Source organism: Buceros rhinoceros, unplaced genomic scaffold (assembly GCF_000710305.1).
Source record: "Buceros rhinoceros silvestris isolate BGI_N320 unplaced genomic scaffold, ASM71030v1 scaffold3195, whole genome shotgun sequence".
Classification (NCBI taxonomy): Eukaryota; Metazoa; Chordata; class Aves; order Bucerotiformes; family Bucerotidae; genus Buceros; species Buceros rhinoceros.
In genome coordinates, this window is record NW_010412185.1 from 11,566 (window position 1) to 30,524 (window position 18,959).

Sequence of the window (18,959 nt, forward strand, 5' to 3'; positions counted from 1 at the left end):
GCTGAACTATTAGCCAAGTGTGCAGATTATTAATTGCCATAAAAGCCACTTACAATATGCATTTGATATCTGTATCATTGAAGTGTCCATTCTGGTCAAAGTCAAATGGCTCAGCGGGATTTTCTCCTCCCCAGGGTGACAGTGGAAAGCATCTGATACGAATTTCAGCAAACCAAATAAAGAGTTCCCCTCCTTACTGAAATTCCTATGCATATCAGACAATGAGTCTTAACCTCAAAAAAGAGTTTAGGATCTGGATAACAAACTTGGAAATTCTCCTTCAGCTTAATTTAAAGGCAAAATAAAAAAATAGATGACAAGATCATCTTTAATTTTAAAGGGATTTTTCGTATTAAGCTTTGGTCTAAGTGCCCTTTTCTAGACACGATCTAAATTCGTTCCTCATTAGAGAAGAATCTGCACCTCTATCAAGTAGATACCATCGACAGAAACCAAATTAACAAACTGAAGCCTTATATTTTCAACGCAAATCTAAAAGATTCAGTTCTTTGCAAAGAAAATATACAGAGAGCAGCTGCCAGAGCCGTAGCCTTAGCAACCACACCTGCTTCATACTCACGTCGGCTTTCATACATGCTCCTGGACTGGGCCCAGATTTTGAATGGATCTGGCTTTTTCTGCCCAGAACTGTCCGGTTGATCCCCAGCCGGAGCCTCTGTGGTGGTGTAGTCCGGCAGCACCTGCGTGCTGTGAACGGGGGAAGCGGTGTGCCCGCTGCGGTGGCTGGAGACGCTATGCTGAGAACTGTTTTGGCTGTCTTTCCTTTCAAGTGGTTGCTGTAAGGAAGAAAGCGAGTAGAAAGAGAGAGAACAGACGGTTATTGGTCTTTGAGTGGGTGTTTTCCATCAATTTTTCTCTCTTCTTTGATCAGGGTTTCTGCATGCACATAAGTAAATATATAAATCACAGTTTTGCTGCCACCAGTTAATGCTGGGCACAGTTAAATTCCCCGATGACAGATTTTGATAGACAGACTGACAGAAAGTGATATGCAAACCAAAATCACTTATCATAAAATAATATGCAGTTCTCCATCTCACACATAAAACAAATCTAAATCTCATTATAGGTTACTAGTTACAGTGCATTTTTTTTTCTTCCTACATCAAGACATCAACCTTCTACTCAGATAACAGGGTCTAACTTGAGCCTGGATGAAAAAGGAAAAGCCCACCAAATGCCACTGTGAAAACTTAACCAGTCTCTCTGAAACAGAGGCGAGCACAGCCCATGCTATGAAAGATCACTTTTCCTCAACAGCTCTCGCAACCCCCGTATCACAAGTGGGTGGACAACAGAGTACCACTTTTCTGTCTCTGCTACCCAGGGCAACCACAGGCTTACAGCAGACCTTCACCAACGTGGAAACATCGATCTGCAGTTTGATTTCCTTGTTTTGATGAAATGTATTAGAACAGGAAAAAATACGCCTAAATTCAAGGCGGATTCAAAAGCAGTACGTCAAGAGCTCTGTCTGCTCAGTATTTGGCTAAGCAGGATACGTAATTCTGAACTTAACTTCACAATGGTGGGCTCAAACGAAGCACATGTGTATTGCCAGCATCTGTACTACTTGATATGCAGCAAAATCCTCCCTTCGACAAGTGCTCCCAAAACTGCACAGTAAATGCTTTTTAATGCTCTTTTGAGACGACCTTGGGTTGGTATCGAGGTTGTGTCCGATCTCCCACCTGCTCTGGCACAGAGGCTGCTGTGACGCAGGGGGAGGCCGGAAAAACAGCATCCTACAGGTTGTTTTTACAACACGCACAATTTCCTGGCTAAAAGGGGTCAGCCGCTCACACCAAAAAACCTCAGATGAAAACATAAAGCCTCCTGAAAACATTGCAACAGGGGGCTCTGCTTTCAGGGACTCACGCACAACTTCCTGGCTAAAAGGGGTCAGCCGCTCACACCAAAAAACCTCAGATGAAAACATAAAGCCTCCTGAAAACATTGCAACAGGGGGCTCTGCTTTCAGGGACTCCTCCACAGCAAACCAAGCAGGGCCAGGGAGAAAAGCCAGCAGCAAACGCAGAGCAGATCAGCACGGGGGGGCTGAAGTGCACACAGGTCTGCGACCCCCTCCTTTACTCAGAACACAAAACCGTAGGCGGCCAGTGCTCCATCATAGCAGGGGTGAATTAATTAGAGGAGAAAGTCACCATACAGAAGAAAGTGCCTTTTTGAGCCTTAGCAATAATATTTTCTGTTTGGTTTTTTTTTTTTTTTAACTTTTAATTTTTGGGTTTACACTAGGAAAAAAACCCAGCTCCAACAGCCCAAATGATTTTGACCTCATGGCCTTACATTCAAGTTGTTGATCCACTACCAGCACTTTTAAAATGATATCTTGATCGACCGGAATATGAAATTGCTTTTGTCCTTTAAAGCAATTTTGAACAAAGCATGCCTGCTGTGATTACTCATCTGCAGACTTTCAAATACAAATATGTGAACCAATTTCAAACATTTTTAGCTTTTTAAATGGTAAAAGAAGCTAATTCACATGCAGCCCTTCAGTTTTTAAATGAAGAGGTTTTAAACATCTATGGTGTGGATAATTTAACTTCTAATTTTTGGGTTTACACTAGGAAAAAAACCCAGCTCCAACAGCCCAAATGATTTTGACCTCGTGGCCTTACATTCAAGTTGTTGATCCACTACCAGCACTTTTAAAATGATATCTCGATCGACCGGAATATGAAATTGCTTTTGTCCTTTAAAGCAATTTTGAACAAAGCATGCCTGCTGTGATTACTCATCTGCAGACTTTCAAATACAAATATGTGAACCAATTTCAAACATTTTTAGCTTTTTAAATGGTAAAAGAAGCTAATTCACATGCAGCCCTTCAGTTTTTAAATGAAGAGGTTTTAAACATCTATGGTGTGGATAATCACTCCTTTGCAACTTAAAAAAAAAAAAAACAACAAACCAAAAACCCAGCCACTTTACAACTCTCAGTCCAGCCATCTGGATAGTTTTGTTTGTTTGGCCAAACTACTAAAATAACTACAAGCATCCTGTGAAACCTCAGGCCAATCTCACTGCAAAAAGCTGGTTTACAGAAGTTGGAGTACAAGGGACTAAAATGTGAAGCTTTATTCAGCCCTTGGGGAAACACTGAGAGCTCTCTGAAAAGTTTCTGACTTAAAAAGGAACAGAGTTTGAACTTCAAAAAGTGCTCTCACTTCATGATAGGAAAGGTCTAAATATTGAACAAACTACGAATTCTGCTTTAGACTGCAAATGGAAGTGTCAGCATCTCTCAAGTAAAACCACCTCTAATTAAATTAGAGTTGAAATTGCAAATACACAGACATTTTGCAAGAAATAGGGGAAAACCACTTCAGTGGGACAGTTGTATTTCCCAACAGTAACTCCTTCAAAAAGCCTGAAACATCTCTAGGAGGTGAAGAGGGGAACAGAGAAAGAGGAACACAGCCGTGGAAATGGTGAATATATGTAATTAAATTAGTTCAGGACAATATTAACTGACTTTCACATCACCAGGTGAGGCCAAAAAGGTTTGGTGTTTTCACACGCTGCAGCAGCTTCAGCTCAGCATCAGCAGCAGGACTTGCAGGGGTCTGACCGCCCTGCTCTCTGTGGCACTCCTGCAACGGGCACAGCCCAGACTGGTGCAAAGGGGGAGCTTTCCCAGGTGAGATGAGCTGATCATATGCCAACGAAAGGATGGCTTCTCTATCTTCTGCCTCATTCCTAGCTTTTGGACTGATTCTCTGGGGTCTGGATCTGACTGTTGGGCTCACTCAGCTCATCATACACAGGCAGGAAAGCAGCTAAATCAGATGAGCGCAGGGCTGTTGGGTGACAGACTGCTGCAGAGCGAGTGGTTCAGACCTCACCCTGCTGATGATGCTGATCACGTATTTCAGTGCAAAGTAAAGTTGATCAGCTGAATTCTGTTGACTTCTGACAGTAGCTACAAAAGCATGGACCACTGAAGTACCCAAGTCAGCAAGAACACCCTTGACCCTCCAGTCTATGGTCTTGTCCCAAGCTGTTGATAAGCATAGCTTACCAGAAAGACTGGCAAAAGTGGCTAGAAATGAAGACTACAATGACTACCTTGAGTCCATCTAGGCAGACTGCACGCTTAAATACAGGGGATGGGAAAAAACAATCACCTTGGTACTATATTACAGCCATGACAAAACAGCAATGTGGAAAGCTGCAGCTTCTTGTGCCCTACCCAAGCCCCCGTCTGAGACACGTGGCCTGTGCCAGCTTCTCTACACCCCTGCTGAAACTTCACAGTGCTCATCCTGCAAAACATGAGATGGAGAAAATGTAGTATTGGGAAGAAGGTCTTTTCTATCTGCCCTTTCCCCACTGGTTGAGGTTACCAGGAACGCCCACCACAGCCTGGACTTCTGAGAGCAGCTGTGGGGGCAAGAGCTGCAGAAGAGGGGGCAGCAGCGGTCGGGGTTGGGACGTATATCATCCTTCCAGGATTTCTTCCCCCCATTGTGCAATCCCAGCTTCAGCCACAGGCACTGCATTTGCCGACCTGAAAGGCAGCTTCTCCCTCAGCAGAGAGGTTGAGCGAGCCCACACTGAGCACTGCACTGCACTGTCCTCTGATTATGGAGAAAACAGCAAAGGCGACATGAGCCAGGGAGCTTGAAGCTGTTGCGTTTCACACGGAGACGGGAGGAGAACTTCCAGAAGTCTCCAAGTGCCTGGAAAATGCTACAGATACCCACACAGCAGTTTGTCATTCATCTTAAATTAAAGAGTAATTAGATGTTACTTTGTACAGTGACTGCTAAAACAACTGAGGCTCATGACACGGCTGAGAGGTGGCTGCAGGCAGAGATGGGACACTAATCATTAGCAGCAGCTATGTATGTCTGTGACAGGGAGAGAGAAACCCACAGCAGAAGAGGCGATGGTGGCAGGGAGCATGTCCTGCAGCACAAATGGACATCAGAACTTTTTGGCACAGGATTCTCCAGGCTTAAAACTGCAAGAGGGAAGAGTTGCTGTGGTTTCCTTCCACTGTATTTCAAGATTGGGGGGAAAAATGGTCTCTGAATGAAGAGGGATGTGTTGTACACTCATGCTGTGGAACCAATTTCTTCTCCTGAACAAAAGAGGACATCAGCAGAGCCTCAAGAGCTGCCTATCCCCCCAAAATGTGTGTTGAGTCTCCTGTCAGGGACAGGCTGTGCAAAAGAATTGCATTGTTGGCCACAGTTCAGCTATGCTGACAATGTGTTTATTTACACCCAAAAGAAAAATGAGATTTTTGGAAGAGCTTAGCACTCTAGAGCATTTTGGAGAAGCTGGTCCTGCCAGCGACAGCGAAACGAGCTGGAGATGGGAATTTTTGCCCCCTTGTGGAGTATTTCGATGCTAGCAATGAGGAAAAAAAAAAACATACCAGAACAAAAAAAAAAAAGAAAAAAGTTTGGTTTAATTCATGTTATACCAGGATGATTGCAGGGGTAATTGCCATACTAGAGAATTTGAACACTGAAAGTGTGTATCCCCAGATAGTAAATACAAAAATATCTATTTTCATCTATAAAGGAATCAATGGGAAACTGAAAACAAACAAGCAGCACTGGCAGTTGCTGTGAGCAAGTCCTTGGTGGGGGTGGAAGAAGGAACCTGGAACTGCCCTGTCCCATGTATGGCTGCAAACTTTTTTTTAGTAATTTGGCTCTTTGACCAAAATTGAAAAACTCTCCTGAAAAACTAAGAAAAAGAGCAAAGCTCATGAGAAGATACACACAGGCTGAAAAATATAGCCCAGGAAAACTGGGGGGTGAGGGGAAATGAAAAGAAAGGCAGAAAAATATTCCCAGACCATGCTGCAGCCCCAGCACTAACAAATCTCTCCAAGGGGCTAAAACTCCTCACAGCTGGGAGGTACCCAACAGCCTGAAGTAGCCCTTTGAGGAACAGGGGATTGAGGCTGATAGCTAAAAATAGGGCTCGTTTGAGGAAGAAGCAGCCATTGGCAGCAAGTTGGGAGTGTGTCCAGGCTTTGGAAAGGATACAAGGTAATACAAGAGGTCTTGTCACTGCACTGAGTGAAGCAGAAAAGGAAGGACCCCTGAGCTCGTGTCCTCCTCAATGCAGCAGAAGAGTCAAAGAACGAGCGCAGGCTAATTCTGGGCCAACCACTCCCAGCCTGGATGTACGCTCTCCTCTAACTGCAGGTGATTTATTAAACGAGGAATGCTGGAAAACATTCCCTTGTCGGGCAAAGGGAGCAGGGGAAATGGGCCACACGTTCAGCTCAAGCCCCATGACCAGCTGTGTGGCACTGGGGCCAGCCTGCAGACCCACAGCTCATCTGGCAGCACCTGCATTCACCCCGGGAAATGCCGGGGCAGGGCGCAGCGGGATGGCATCCCAACTGGGGAACGCGCCAGCAGGGCAGGCTTGGCTGTCCCCTACCCAGATGAGAGCCAGTGGGAATTTTCAGGGCCAAGAGGGCCGGGCTGCCCTTGCCCCACAGCCTCCCTGCAACTAAACCAAGGAAGGAAGGTGTTCAGCAATACCACTGCTTTTATGCTTTTGACCCTTGCCTTGGCCACACAAGCTCTGGTGTTGGTGTAAATCCGTCCCACCAGGTAGCCCCAAGGACAGCTTCCTCCTCTGCACATGGATGCTCTCAGAGCTTTGCTCCAGGTTTCTGGGCTCCCCTGCATGTCACTGACGCCTGGGAATGAAGAAGCAGCTGTATGGACTCTGTCGTGCTCTGCTCTGCCTCTCTGAGGAGTGGTCCATCATTAAAGCTGCCGCACAATGCGGCAGTGTAAAACATCTCTGCTAATTGCCGATGCAAATGATTCGGTGTGCAGGCAGCGGAATAGAAGGCTCTGCTTTTGGTGAATCCTGCGCTTGAGAGGCAACAGCACAGCCTAGGGCCGTAGTAAAAATTACTTGAGGGATCCTAGAGCAGGGTGAGAGGGATTTGGAGAGGCATGGGCGGGAATGGGGCTGCTCTTGCAAGGCTTACTAGCTCCTCAAAGCAAATATTAAAGAGAAATTTGCTGTTGCACACCTGTTTGCAAGCACTCTCTTTGTTCACCAAGGCAGAATTATCCCGACATGGATTTCGATGCTGCTCAGATTTTCATGGTGCATCGTTACTGACCAGAGAGGTGTCTGACCTGACAGCATCCCACTTCACCTGATGCCGAATGCGTGTGTGGCAACGCAGGAGTCTCTACGTGTTGGGAAGACCAAGACTCACTGATTGGGGCTGGTTTAATGACAAAAGCGGGAGTTTGGATGGCGTGCAGCCACTCCTGCTCTGCAAAGAAGTGCAGGCAGAGAAAAGAAACGTGCCAGGCACGTATGTGTTTTACACACTCGCTTCTGTTTTACTGAAGGCTGAAATAATCTCTGCGTACGACAGAAGTGAGCGCGCAGGGTCTGACATGCCTGCGACTTGCGAGGGAGCGCACCCCGCACTTCTGCCTCTCAATATTAATGTGAGCTGACAACGGTAGAGGCCTGGGCTCACATGACTTTAATCAGCGCTGCCCTAAGCCATCAGAATCACATTAATTATTTCAGGGCTTTCTTTTTGGATGAGCAGAGAACTCATATTAAAAGCAGAAGCCTGCTGCCCAGCCCCTTCATAAAGCTCCTGCCCAGGATTGCAGCGAGGTGGGCTGTGCCCAGCTGCAGTTTTTAGCACCCGTCAGGGACTGTCAGTGAAGTTTCGTACCGTCTTACAACACAGCAAAGACCTCCCTCGCTCTGCTTCTCCAAAGCTACTGGAGAGAATTCTCTTTTTTCCCCTCCCTCTCAACAGACAACTGGAAACTTTCAAGCTTTAAGTATTACATTTCCTTTAAAAACAAAACATTTCTTTTTGTTGCATACAAATCGCACATTAATTTCTTCCACGGCATCATGCATGGAGCTTTAATGATTCTTTAGATCATGGCTTCCATGCTATTAGCTAACACATCATCCAGGTAACAGCTTTACATGGAAATAGGACCAGAAGAGACAAGAATATACTGTTCTGTAGGTTTTTTTTTTTTAAAATAAGGACTCTCACACCTGCAGCACAATCCTGCTCACTTGGACAGTTAATTGTATTCCCTGGGAACCGTAATCATGCTCCATTCATGCTTCGTCTCTCTCGACAAGGTGCATGCTTCCCCATTCTGTTAATAATTCAGCTGAGGATACTCAAGAAAACTCAGGGAGTTAATGGAAAAGGTTGGTGCCTACGAGCACCCAGCAGGACTTGTTATATGGCAAGAAGGTGGAGCCTCCCATCTTTCCAAAAGAAAACAATAGCTTTTTTTTTTGGCAAGTTAAATGACAGAGAAGCTCATCTGTCAGGGAAGAGGATCTGTAAACCTGAGGCTTTATTTGCAAACAAGTCCCCCTTCCGTACTGCATTCCTCTTTCACCTCCCCATGCAGCAGGAGCCGTGCAAGGTAATCACGGTTGCAACAGAAAGGCAACTTAAAACAATCGAGACCCACAAAGAAAACAAGCTGAACTCATGCCTTCCTCCTTCAAAGCAGACAAACAGACAAAAAATAGCTGAAAAGTGCTTACCGACTTTGGGCTCTTCTTTGGGACCGGCAGTCCTGAAAAATGGCAACAAGGGAAAAATAAACATTAGCATCTAAACATTACCTTCCCTTAAAGAAAAATCCCTAGGTGTATCATCCGAACGTAGCCATCTGCAGAGTTATGTCAGCTTTCGCTCTCGCATCGGAGTTACCAGTCTGTTCATATCGAATCAAAGCACAGGGAGAGGGAGAGCGAGCGAGCGGCAGGAGCGGGGAAGAGGGAGCGGGGGGAGAGCTCAATCTGCATTAGCTATGCTGACTTGTGCTGCAGCAGCCGGGAGGCTGGGAGAGAAACCCACAGCCCTCAGCGCCCGCTGAAACCCAGCGCTTGGGCAGAATCTCAAATGCTCCCCTGGATTACGGGAGACTTAGCTTACAATTAAGCCGAGGCTATTTCCTCTTGACGCGATCGGCTCGGCGATTTTATCAGACCAATCGCAGCAGCGCAGGGGAAACAGGTTGATTTTTTAAAAAGTATTTCTCTAGAAATCAATTTTTTTAAAGGAAAATGTGCATTGGCTTGAGCCAGGAGGCATGGGCTGGGCAAAGGAAAACAAAAGCATGCGGAGGAATAAGCTTTTATCCCTAAAGGCGTGAATGCTACTGAGAAAATATGCATTTTCCTTCCTGTCCATCCTAAGTGTAAATCTTTGAATGAAGAGATTTTATCTCTTAGTTACAATTTCAGAGAGCTGAGGCTTGAAAGCAGAACGTGCTGGCCCTTGGGGGATGCCAGGGAGCTTGGAGAAGGGGGGCTTACACAGGTGGCAGTCGATGCAAAGAAAGAAACAACTGGGAGGGCACGAGAGGTTTTTTCAAGGACAGTTTTGCATTTTGGAGCAGCCTCTTACTCTGTGATAAGCAAGAGAACTCAAGTGGGATTTCTATCGACTGCCTCTGCATATAGCCCAATTCCCGGCAGCAAAGGAGACAACTGGCTGGGGGATTTACCTCCCCGGGCATTTTGCAAACCACCTTCCTTTACCTCCACTGTGGGAGGAAAGGGGACTCCCCGTCTTTTGCTCTGTGTGACACTCCAGACAACAGACATAAACCAAACCACAGAAGATTACACTCCACATTAAGTGCTCAGTAATTCAGATGTTTGAAATCTGCTTTTGTCTTTAGGATGTGATTTATGTGGCATTTATGCCGCATTATGTTTTCTACTTTATGCATTTTGTTTGAGCTAAAACCCATACCCTCGTCTAACTTTTACACAGAGAATAAAATGAGTGATGCAAGTGAATTACAAGTCTGCCCAGGAAGAAGCTCATTTTAAGGTAATTTGGGAGATGTTAGTTCTGAATAGGGAAGATCCACAATTAAAAATGATAAACAGCTCACTTCGCTGCCTGCTCACAGACTGGGATACAAACAGTAATGAGTATTTTACATGAAATCTTTTCAGCTTTTGAGGAATATCTGCTCTCTGCACATCACTCTGATGCACTCCCAGCCAATAGCTGATCCCCCTCCAGGCACTGATGGATCGAGGGACAATGAAACATCAAAACTGTTTGAACTAAACAATCAAGACTGCAGCCTCATTTCTGCTGACGGTGACTGTGTTTGTACAGTGCACTTAAAGACGAAAGCACTAATAATGTTCACGGCAAGTCACATTTTTAACGGGCATCATTTATCACAGAGATAAACACATAGATAGAGATTCCTCCCCGCCTCTCTCCCCTTCCACATGCATGCACACACATTTACTCTCCCCTTCCAAGTGATGCTCTTTCCTATTAAATCAATAGGTAGAACAGATCCCCGCGCACGCACGCACCCTCAACAGACCAACATGAGCCACAAAAGGTATTACAGCCATTTAAATCTTCCTTGCAAAAAATAAAGCGGAGATGCAGCTGGGCTGTTGGTTCAAATTGTACCAGAATTCAGTTTACTGCATCACAAAAATTAAATGTTCAAATTTACTAGGTATGAATTACTGAACAAACCTTTCCTTCAAAGTTTGTCATTAATTTTGGCTGCTGCAATCCAAAAGAGAAGGAAAACGGGTGAAAAATAATGGAAAACCCATCAAGACCATTTGTTTGGTGGGTCCCGCAGGGGCTGATGAATCTTACAGTGTCACTGCTCTGTACCAGACTTTGCTGCAGAACAACCAGTAATTGACTATTTACTAAAATAAGTGACTGCAGAACACATTAACAAATGTTGGTAGTTTATCACAGGACGAGCTTATAGTCAGGGGAATAACCTGCCTGTACATTGTCCTGCAAAAACGTTATTTATTCATTTAATTAGGGCCTCTTTTTAAAGCCCAGCAGCAGGCCAAAGGAGCAAGTGACAGGTATCATACATAGTTTTCATGTTCAGATGATGGAATGGATACAGTATTTAACAGTGATGAACACAAAGCTCTTGAATGACCCCCAAATCCTGGGAGCATCACTAGCATGAAAACACTAAGCTTTATCAAAAAGCTTTTGGCAAAAACAATCGCCCATGCTTAAGAGTTTGGAATGATGATAACTATGAATTACAAGATACACCTTTTTATTATATTAACCATGTCCAATCACTGCTCAGGACATGTCTTGCTTGCTATAGTCATGCTCTCAGCTGCTCTATTCTCTCCTGAAGCCTCACTCTAACTTTTTCAGAGATAAACGGGCCAAGCATGGACTTAACAGCCAGTCTGCACCTCTTTGACATTGTCCATTTTTTTTTGGTGGTCAGAGTAATGATATTCACATCTCTGGCTAAGAGAAGCCAAAAGGCTTCCCCGCTGCTCTGCCCTCCATCCCGATAATGGAATAGTAATAGTTTATATAGACACTGTTTCAACATAATTCCTCTGTGATGTAATGCCTATGGACATTTCTCACTAGCGCTTGAAACGCACCTTCTAATTTTGGGGGGGTTCTGGAGGTGCAGATTAGGGAGAGCAGAAGAGTCGTGCAACCAAATGGGGCTGTTGTCATCACAGAGTTAACAGTGTTTTAAAACAAACGAGCACATCTAGTAAACAATGTCAATATGACCTAAAACCCCTTGAATTGTAGCTACTTACTAAATGTGCCTGGAATTAAATTAATTAGAAAGCACAAATTACTCCCTTCCAAATAACAATGTAATAAAGCAACTGCTTAATGAAAAATATCAGTGATCAGTGAGCAATCTGCAAGCACAAAAAAAGGGATTGTAATCAAACTAAATTCACAGGCTCGTCAGCAAGGCAAGAAAGGCTCCATACAAGGTTAGTCAAAAATGAGTCAGATGCAAGGATCTAAATTAAACTAATTATCACAGAGATTATTACATTTATCTTAACAAAAACCTCTCTCTTTTCTCTCCAGTACTCCCTAAAGCTCTGTGTACAGCTGGCTGCATCCATCTGCTCAACTACGTTTTGTAACATAGGGGAAAAATGCAAATCATTAAGGAAGTTTCGTACCATGACTCCAGCACTCTTAACGCCATTACCCACCAGGAGCAGCATCTCTGTGGCGTGACACTGCATTATGTCGGGAGTGACGCGGTCCATGAAGTAAGGCCACAACCCAGCTTCTTTCATATGATTTGGCATGTGTTAATGTGGTGGTCTTGTGTGGCAAAACTTCCGGAGCAGGGAAGCTGTAAGTTCTCTAACCCTACCTATGAGGAGTTCGTGGAAGAACCCTTAGGACAAGACTGTGACCTCAAGTCCTGCTGTTTCTAACATGCAGGGGTCCTCCATTTTTACAGGAATATTTTCCCAAATCTTTTGTCTTTATGCTACCAAAGTAACATGGAAAGACTACAACAAATAGTCAATCCTGTTGTGCTGAGCATATACAGACTGCAACATGGGACTGCAGATCCATACTGTAGCCTGGGCCTGATCCTGGTGAGAGCTCAGAAGGTTGCACAGGCAACCCATCCGAACATCTTGGTTACAGAGAGGCCAGCTGGCGTGAACACTTCTTCCTCCACCACAAAGAAACCCCAGTACACACATCAGTGGGATTTCAACCTGAGGTTGAAACAATTCAGTAGCACAAGCCACCAATAGGACTAAGGCACTTGAAATTCCTAAGAGCCAGTCTAGAAGCCAGACTATCATCCTATTTATTCCTTACAACCTCTGTGGCTATTGCTCAACATTTTTCAGTTTTGGGGTGTGTTTGCACATGGAGGAAAAGAACAATTGTGCCTAGATCTTCACTCCTCGTGACTGTTGAACACTTCCAGCTGAGACATCTTGTGGACCATCCATATCCACCAGCAAAAGAAAGCCACAGATGAGCCTAAGTGACAAGGTTTCACCACTACACTGTCTGCAGCCCAAAATGCACAAGAGCTGAAAATCAGCGGGAGAGGAATAAAACCCACAAGAAAAGAAACATTTCAGACTGTGTCACAAGGCTAACGTTTACAGAGAAAATATTCCTGCCTAGAAAAAAAAAAGCTTTCTAAATAGCACCGCTTACACCGTGCTGAATAAAAATCAAAGGCTGTATCAAAGCAAACAGACACTTCGAAAGATGAGGGGTAAAGTACTGGAGTCAGGGGGAACTCAGCCAGATACCTGGCATCGCACATTGATCACCGCTTTCTGTGTGCAAAACAAGAAACTTTAAATAATTTACGCTAATGGCCATTAGTGCTGCTGGGAGGGCAGGGGACAGAAGGTTGGTGGTGACAAAGCAATCCCCTTGATTCTGTATAATCCATTGCCAAAGAATTTCTAATAAAGGACAAATACTATCTAAAAAAAAAGGTGGAATGTGATCTTTTCTAGACTGGCAAAAGAACAAGAGAGAAAACATCCCAGAAAAATCTGCAGCAAGAGAGGCAAGCCTATACAGGTAGAAGGAGCACCATCAAGAAGAAAACTCCTACCTTGTCCCTGCCCAACTTTTCTGCTCGTCATTGTGATTTGCATAACACGAGTGTCACTACTAGCAAAATAATTAGCTATGCGACACAAGCTTTAAGGGAGAGAAGAATTTACACTGCACGAACACAGCCCTGCCATAAATCAAGTTTGGTAACTACCAAACACAGAGAAAATGCTACAAAACTGTAATAATACCATCTTGGCTATTATTAACCCACTGGCAAAAAAAAAAAAAAAAAATGAGGCACAGTATATTATTGCCATTAACAAGAATCTTGGTTCTAGAGGCTCTGAAGATGTTAAATTGTAATAGCCGCAATTACTCATTTTTGGTCAGAATGCTAAACAATTCCTCCTAATTGAAGTCTCAGTCATATTTTCAGCATCTCAAGCCAGAATTGATTTTAGAAGTGATAAAGAAGATATAGGCTAATAAAATGCTATTTGATTACTATGAAAATATAATTATGTAGTAAGATACACATGGTAATCTCAAGACAGTAAGATAATGAAGAGATTGAGAATTAGTGTGACAATTACCCATCTAACCTATGGTAGAAAGCATGTCAGCATTTGTATTTTGAAGCTCATTAAATGAAGTATTTCCTAAAGCTTGAGCTGTTGCAGTTAAATGTTTAGATTAAAATCTGTTAATATTTAAACAAATTTGTACATAGATGTCATGTTTCTGAAACCTCACGAATGGTAAACACCAGAATTGGAAACTTATTAGAAACCCCCACGTTCTGTTTCCCTTGATACACATTGATTTTCTGCATACACATGTGGATACGCATGAAGGTACATACCCTTTCCCACAGACCACCAGATCCACGACTTGCAAGCTTTATTTCTAAAGCACATCTCAATTTTTTGGGTGTGCTGCAATTTGGAAGATGTCCAGCGTCAACCCCCTTCTTCTCAGCTGGCTCTCCCGTGGCAGGGCCATACAGGTACCGAAGGGCAGGAGCACCTCAAGGCCAACAGCACGTGCCACTCCAAGCTCAGCGTGGAGGACACGGGTAGAGGAGAAACTGTATTTTGCTATTGTGACATCTGTATTTATCCTGCTCAGTGAGGGTGTTTGCCTTCAGACTTACCGCAGCACTGTTACAAGGTGTAAACCCACATGCTCAGACCTGTGTGGTTTACGGCAGATGCTCGTATTTCCTATCTGGAGAGCAGCCTGCACAAAGGGGGTGCCTACAGATAGGGCCCTCTTGCTATTAGTTTGATGTTGCTATTAAAAAATAACATCCCTTAATAATAAGCTAATATTTAGAGAAATCTTAGCCAGATTCAGCCCTGGGGAGTGCACATGCACATGAGGCACACTGAGGCAGAAAGTCTTTACTAGGAGACAATGGACTTGAAGATGTGTTCAGAAAACATGACTTTGATTTAAAACAGAGTTTTCTCTAAAAATAAATTAGCAACTCAATATACTTCCAAGTATGTAATTGTACATCTTAGAAACAAACCCTTAAGGATAAGATCGGAGTCAAAGATTCTAGGGCCTGATATTCACCTGCCACAGCCCCACCAACATTACCTTCATGTGCCCCAGCTGCAGGGCCTCCACCTGCCCCAGCATCCTCACCAGCCCTGTCATCTCCCTGAAGCTCGGCCTCCTCTGCCAAACCTGTCCAGTCTCCAAGCCCTGCCAGCTTCTGAAGTCCAACTCATGGTACATTGCAACTGGCACCAAAACCACAGCTTTAACAGGGTCGCAAAGCCGGTGTAGTCCAAATTACTATCACCATCACAAAAGTAAGTTCATCAGACCAAGAAAAAATGAACACGAAAATGGATAAACATAAAATCCCAATGCAGAATGGGAAAAAAAAATCAGAAGAGAGAGAGACAAGGACAGATTTTTAAAAGCAATCTGTTTGTCTCAGAACAAAACCACTGACAAGTTCATTACAAAGCCATCCTTCTTCCTCAGTTTTGCCCACTCGCTATTGCTTTTAATGACCTTCCAAATGTATTTAATTACAGAGATAAACAAGGACCTTTCTTGGATTTCTGATACCTCATTAATTCCATTATGACTGGTTATTATAATGCCAAATCAGAGCAGCAGCCACCGCATCTACCTGCAACGCGGCTGATAAAAACCTCGTTATTTACGTGTACGTGCACACCAGAATGCCACGCAGACAGCATGTATGGGTAGGAGGGGAAACGGGCTGGAACAAGACCCTCCTTGCTGCACAGCACCAAGTCTGCTCCATTTCCTGCTGTGCAAATCCCGCTGAAGATGTGGGAGGCGCATCTCTAGCTAAATCTGCCTTATCTAACACATAGTATTAGGTTCTGCTGTGCCACCTTGTGTTACATCACATCATATTTGATATTGAAGACTGTGTGGGTTTGAGTTGCTCCACTTACACAATTTCAGCATTTAATACCAAAACCAAATCAAAACATGAGGGGAAAAAAAAGAGGCAACTTTCAAAACCTCAAGCTGGGGAGAGAGAAAAAAAAGCCTTTAGGAAGAGTTTGAGAGCTCTTGTCTTTCATTTGCTAAGCAACCTCCTGTTTCGTTCTAAGAGCCTACTGCCTTCTGCAAGATAAGGTGGTTCGTGCAATAAAACATCCTGATGGGAAGATATCAGACATTTTTTTCTTCCAGCATTCAGCAAATGCTTTGGTTTTCTTACTGATTTTCCAGCAGATCATCGAGATTCGCTGCCACAGAAAGGCAGCCATGCGCATAACGTGCACACCGCCGCTGTTGTGCTGTCAGCATGCGAGAATACACAAAACTGACAGTATTTCCTTATTCCAAATACATTAATCATTTAGCTCCTTAATCATTAAAGTACAGGTTTCCAAAGCATGCCCTGTGAATTATCTCAAAACTTGAGGAAACCACCTCCTCCACTGAAATTGGTGCTATACATGTAACAAAATGCCAAGCAATGAATCAGCAACTGCTCTATTTTACCCTTCCAAGCGACTCTGGAGCCCAGATGACACACACATCTGGGGGACACGAGCTATAGTGTAGATAGGCCATGCTGCCACAAAAATGCAGGACAACTGATGTAAAACTAATGCTGACCCAAAAAGCAGATTTCAGAGGCATCTCTTCATTTGCTTACTCATTTCTAGAAGAGAATCAGTGCAAATGGAGTTAATGAAGGGTAGCTGAGGGGAAAACACTTGTGCCTCAAATGACTAACAGATTAGTGTCAGCACTTTGCTTGTATCACACCAGCAAGACCTGGAAATTCTGCGGGCAATTAACATGTTCAGATGCCAGCGATACCGATTCTCCTTTATTATCAGAACTGTAATATCATAAAGCTGTCGGTTTTGGAATCAGGTGCTCATATGACAACCCCAGGGTTTTGCAAAGGCAGTAGGATATGAATACTAGAGGCTTGAACTAAAAAGACAGAAAGAAATCCGATGTGGTATTTTTATATCTGGAATTCTGGGAGATTAACATAGGATTTTTAAGCATTTGGGCTTTTTGAGGTCGATATTTGAATTTGTCGCTTACTATTTCAACTGGATGCCTCGTATTGAGAAACTCCAGCATGACCTGGTAATGCTAATTAATTAGTTCCCGCAAATGCACTGTTTGTATGAACATTAGTTACACACATCAAACTATTTGGTGGCTGAACAAGCTACCAACAATTACCCTTTGTGGCTGCAGGCATCTGTAGGCATCTAAAACCTTGGTGAAACCCTGCTGCCTCCTGGAGTCCAATGGGAGCCTTGCCATGGACTTCAACAGCTCCAAAACTTCCCTCTTCATGTTTTTTGGTAAGCAGAGTTATCCCAAACCTTGCAAATTCAGGTCATCAAAAAGAAGTGGCCAATGTCACTAAGATTAACACCTGTAAAGCACTTTGAAGGAGAAAACCACTGTGTAATCCCCAAATATTACATTATTTATAAAACGACCTGATTTTAAATGTTAAGTTCGGCTTATTTTTATCACAAAGAGAAAACAAGTTCCTGCTAGCTTGCTGTACAAAACCAATTACCAGTGATCAGTGCGTGGTGCTGCATAACAATAGACGGTGTTGCCCCAAAAAGGCGTATCTAACACTCCGGAGCTGTTTACAGGAGAATTAACTTGCACAGTGGATTGAAATACAGGCACATAAGCAATTCTAATAAGGGGTATGAACTTCAAGCTTCTTATTAAAAATATCAACATGTGTAACATTTCCTTCACTTCATCTTTTCCTGACTTCAATCCATTTTTCTATCTGCTCCTTGAGATACTAGTCCCTAATCAGAGAAAGGCTGTAAGAGAATAGTAAATGTGACATCAAACTTGCTTTAAAGTCTCATCAGCTTTTTTTGGCCTCGTTAGAATATAATTCCACTTAAGAAGAGAATAACAAAGAGCGACTCGGTGGTTTGGAAAAAAAAGATGCAGCTACTCCCAACTAAAGGTTTCCCCTGCTCCTTCGCTGCGCATAAGTCTTAAGTTTAAGCAATACATTTGCACTAGGATTTTTCTGTTTTCAGAAAATGGAAGAGTGGCATCGCAAAACATTTAAAAAAACATTTAATTTCATTTCTCATGCACTTTGTTGACAGACTTACAAACTTTACTCATCTGATTCACTTCTTACCAGGTAAATCTCTTTAAAGGAAATAGTAACAAAAATAAACAAGAGGAAACAATTGAGACAGATTTTTAAATGCCATATGAGATTCCCAGTTTAATCAGGGAATCCCTAATTCTGGAATTACAAAGCAATAAGACTGGAATAAAAAGTAATGAACTTGAAAAATAAATCTTGGCACATGGACATACATTTCTTTAAGCATACCATGATTCTGATTTTAGAATATAATTTACTACCTAGCGAGGGGTGCCCATCAGTTATCACACCCCCCCCCCAACTGTTACTTCTGGATGGTATTATTTGCACTACAATATCAGGTAATTTTTTAGTGTGCAGCAAAAGTGACGTACACACTGAGGGTCAAATTGCTGAGAGATACAGCCAACAGGTTTGATGGGAGATACCTGAGCAGAAGGCACTGGGAGCTTTGGTAGCTGGTGGGGGTTGACAGAAGGTAAGGCAAGGAAAAAGGGAAAAAGAAGTGTCATGAATGGGATTTCAAAAAATCTAAAGGCTAGTTGAGCATACCAGGTGGCAGAGAGGACTTTGATCTACTTCTGCTCTGGGTGAGGGAAGAAGCTGCCACAATGTGGTGGGCTGGGGAGCAGGGTAAGAAAACCACCATAAAGGTGGCATGCATGATGATTGGTACCGGCAGCGCTGTGCGTAGTGAGATGGGGCTCGGAGAGGTTCCTACGGATCCAAACATGGGACAAAGACCTCAGTATAACACTCTGCTCCCTCTGTACTAGCAACTGAAAACACTGCTGGAAACGGTGAACTTTTCTTCCCTTTCCAGAAGCTTTGGCACAGTCAAACACGCTCTGTGGTAACGGTCAGATGATTCCCAGGTTGTGATTTTTTGTCCTAAATGCAGTTTGGACTCAATTTTTCTCT

The 18,959-nt window shown here is 43.6% G+C and overlaps 1 protein-coding gene across 1 annotated transcript in view; it reads right to left on the bottom strand.

Annotated features, from left to right (window-relative positions):
• MAGI1 (membrane associated guanylate kinase, WW and PDZ domain containing 1) overlaps positions 1-18,959 on the bottom strand; it is a gene marked incomplete at both ends in the record, with an annotated part of 151,246 nt that overhangs the window by 8,926 nt on the left and 123,361 nt on the right. Inside the window, 2 exons of the mRNA XM_010136289.1 lie at positions 581-797; positions 8,593-8,624. Of these exons, the coding sequence (XP_010134591.1) occupies positions 581-797; positions 8,593-8,624 (249 nt within the window). The remainder of the gene's footprint in view (positions 1-580; positions 798-8,592; positions 8,625-18,959) is intronic.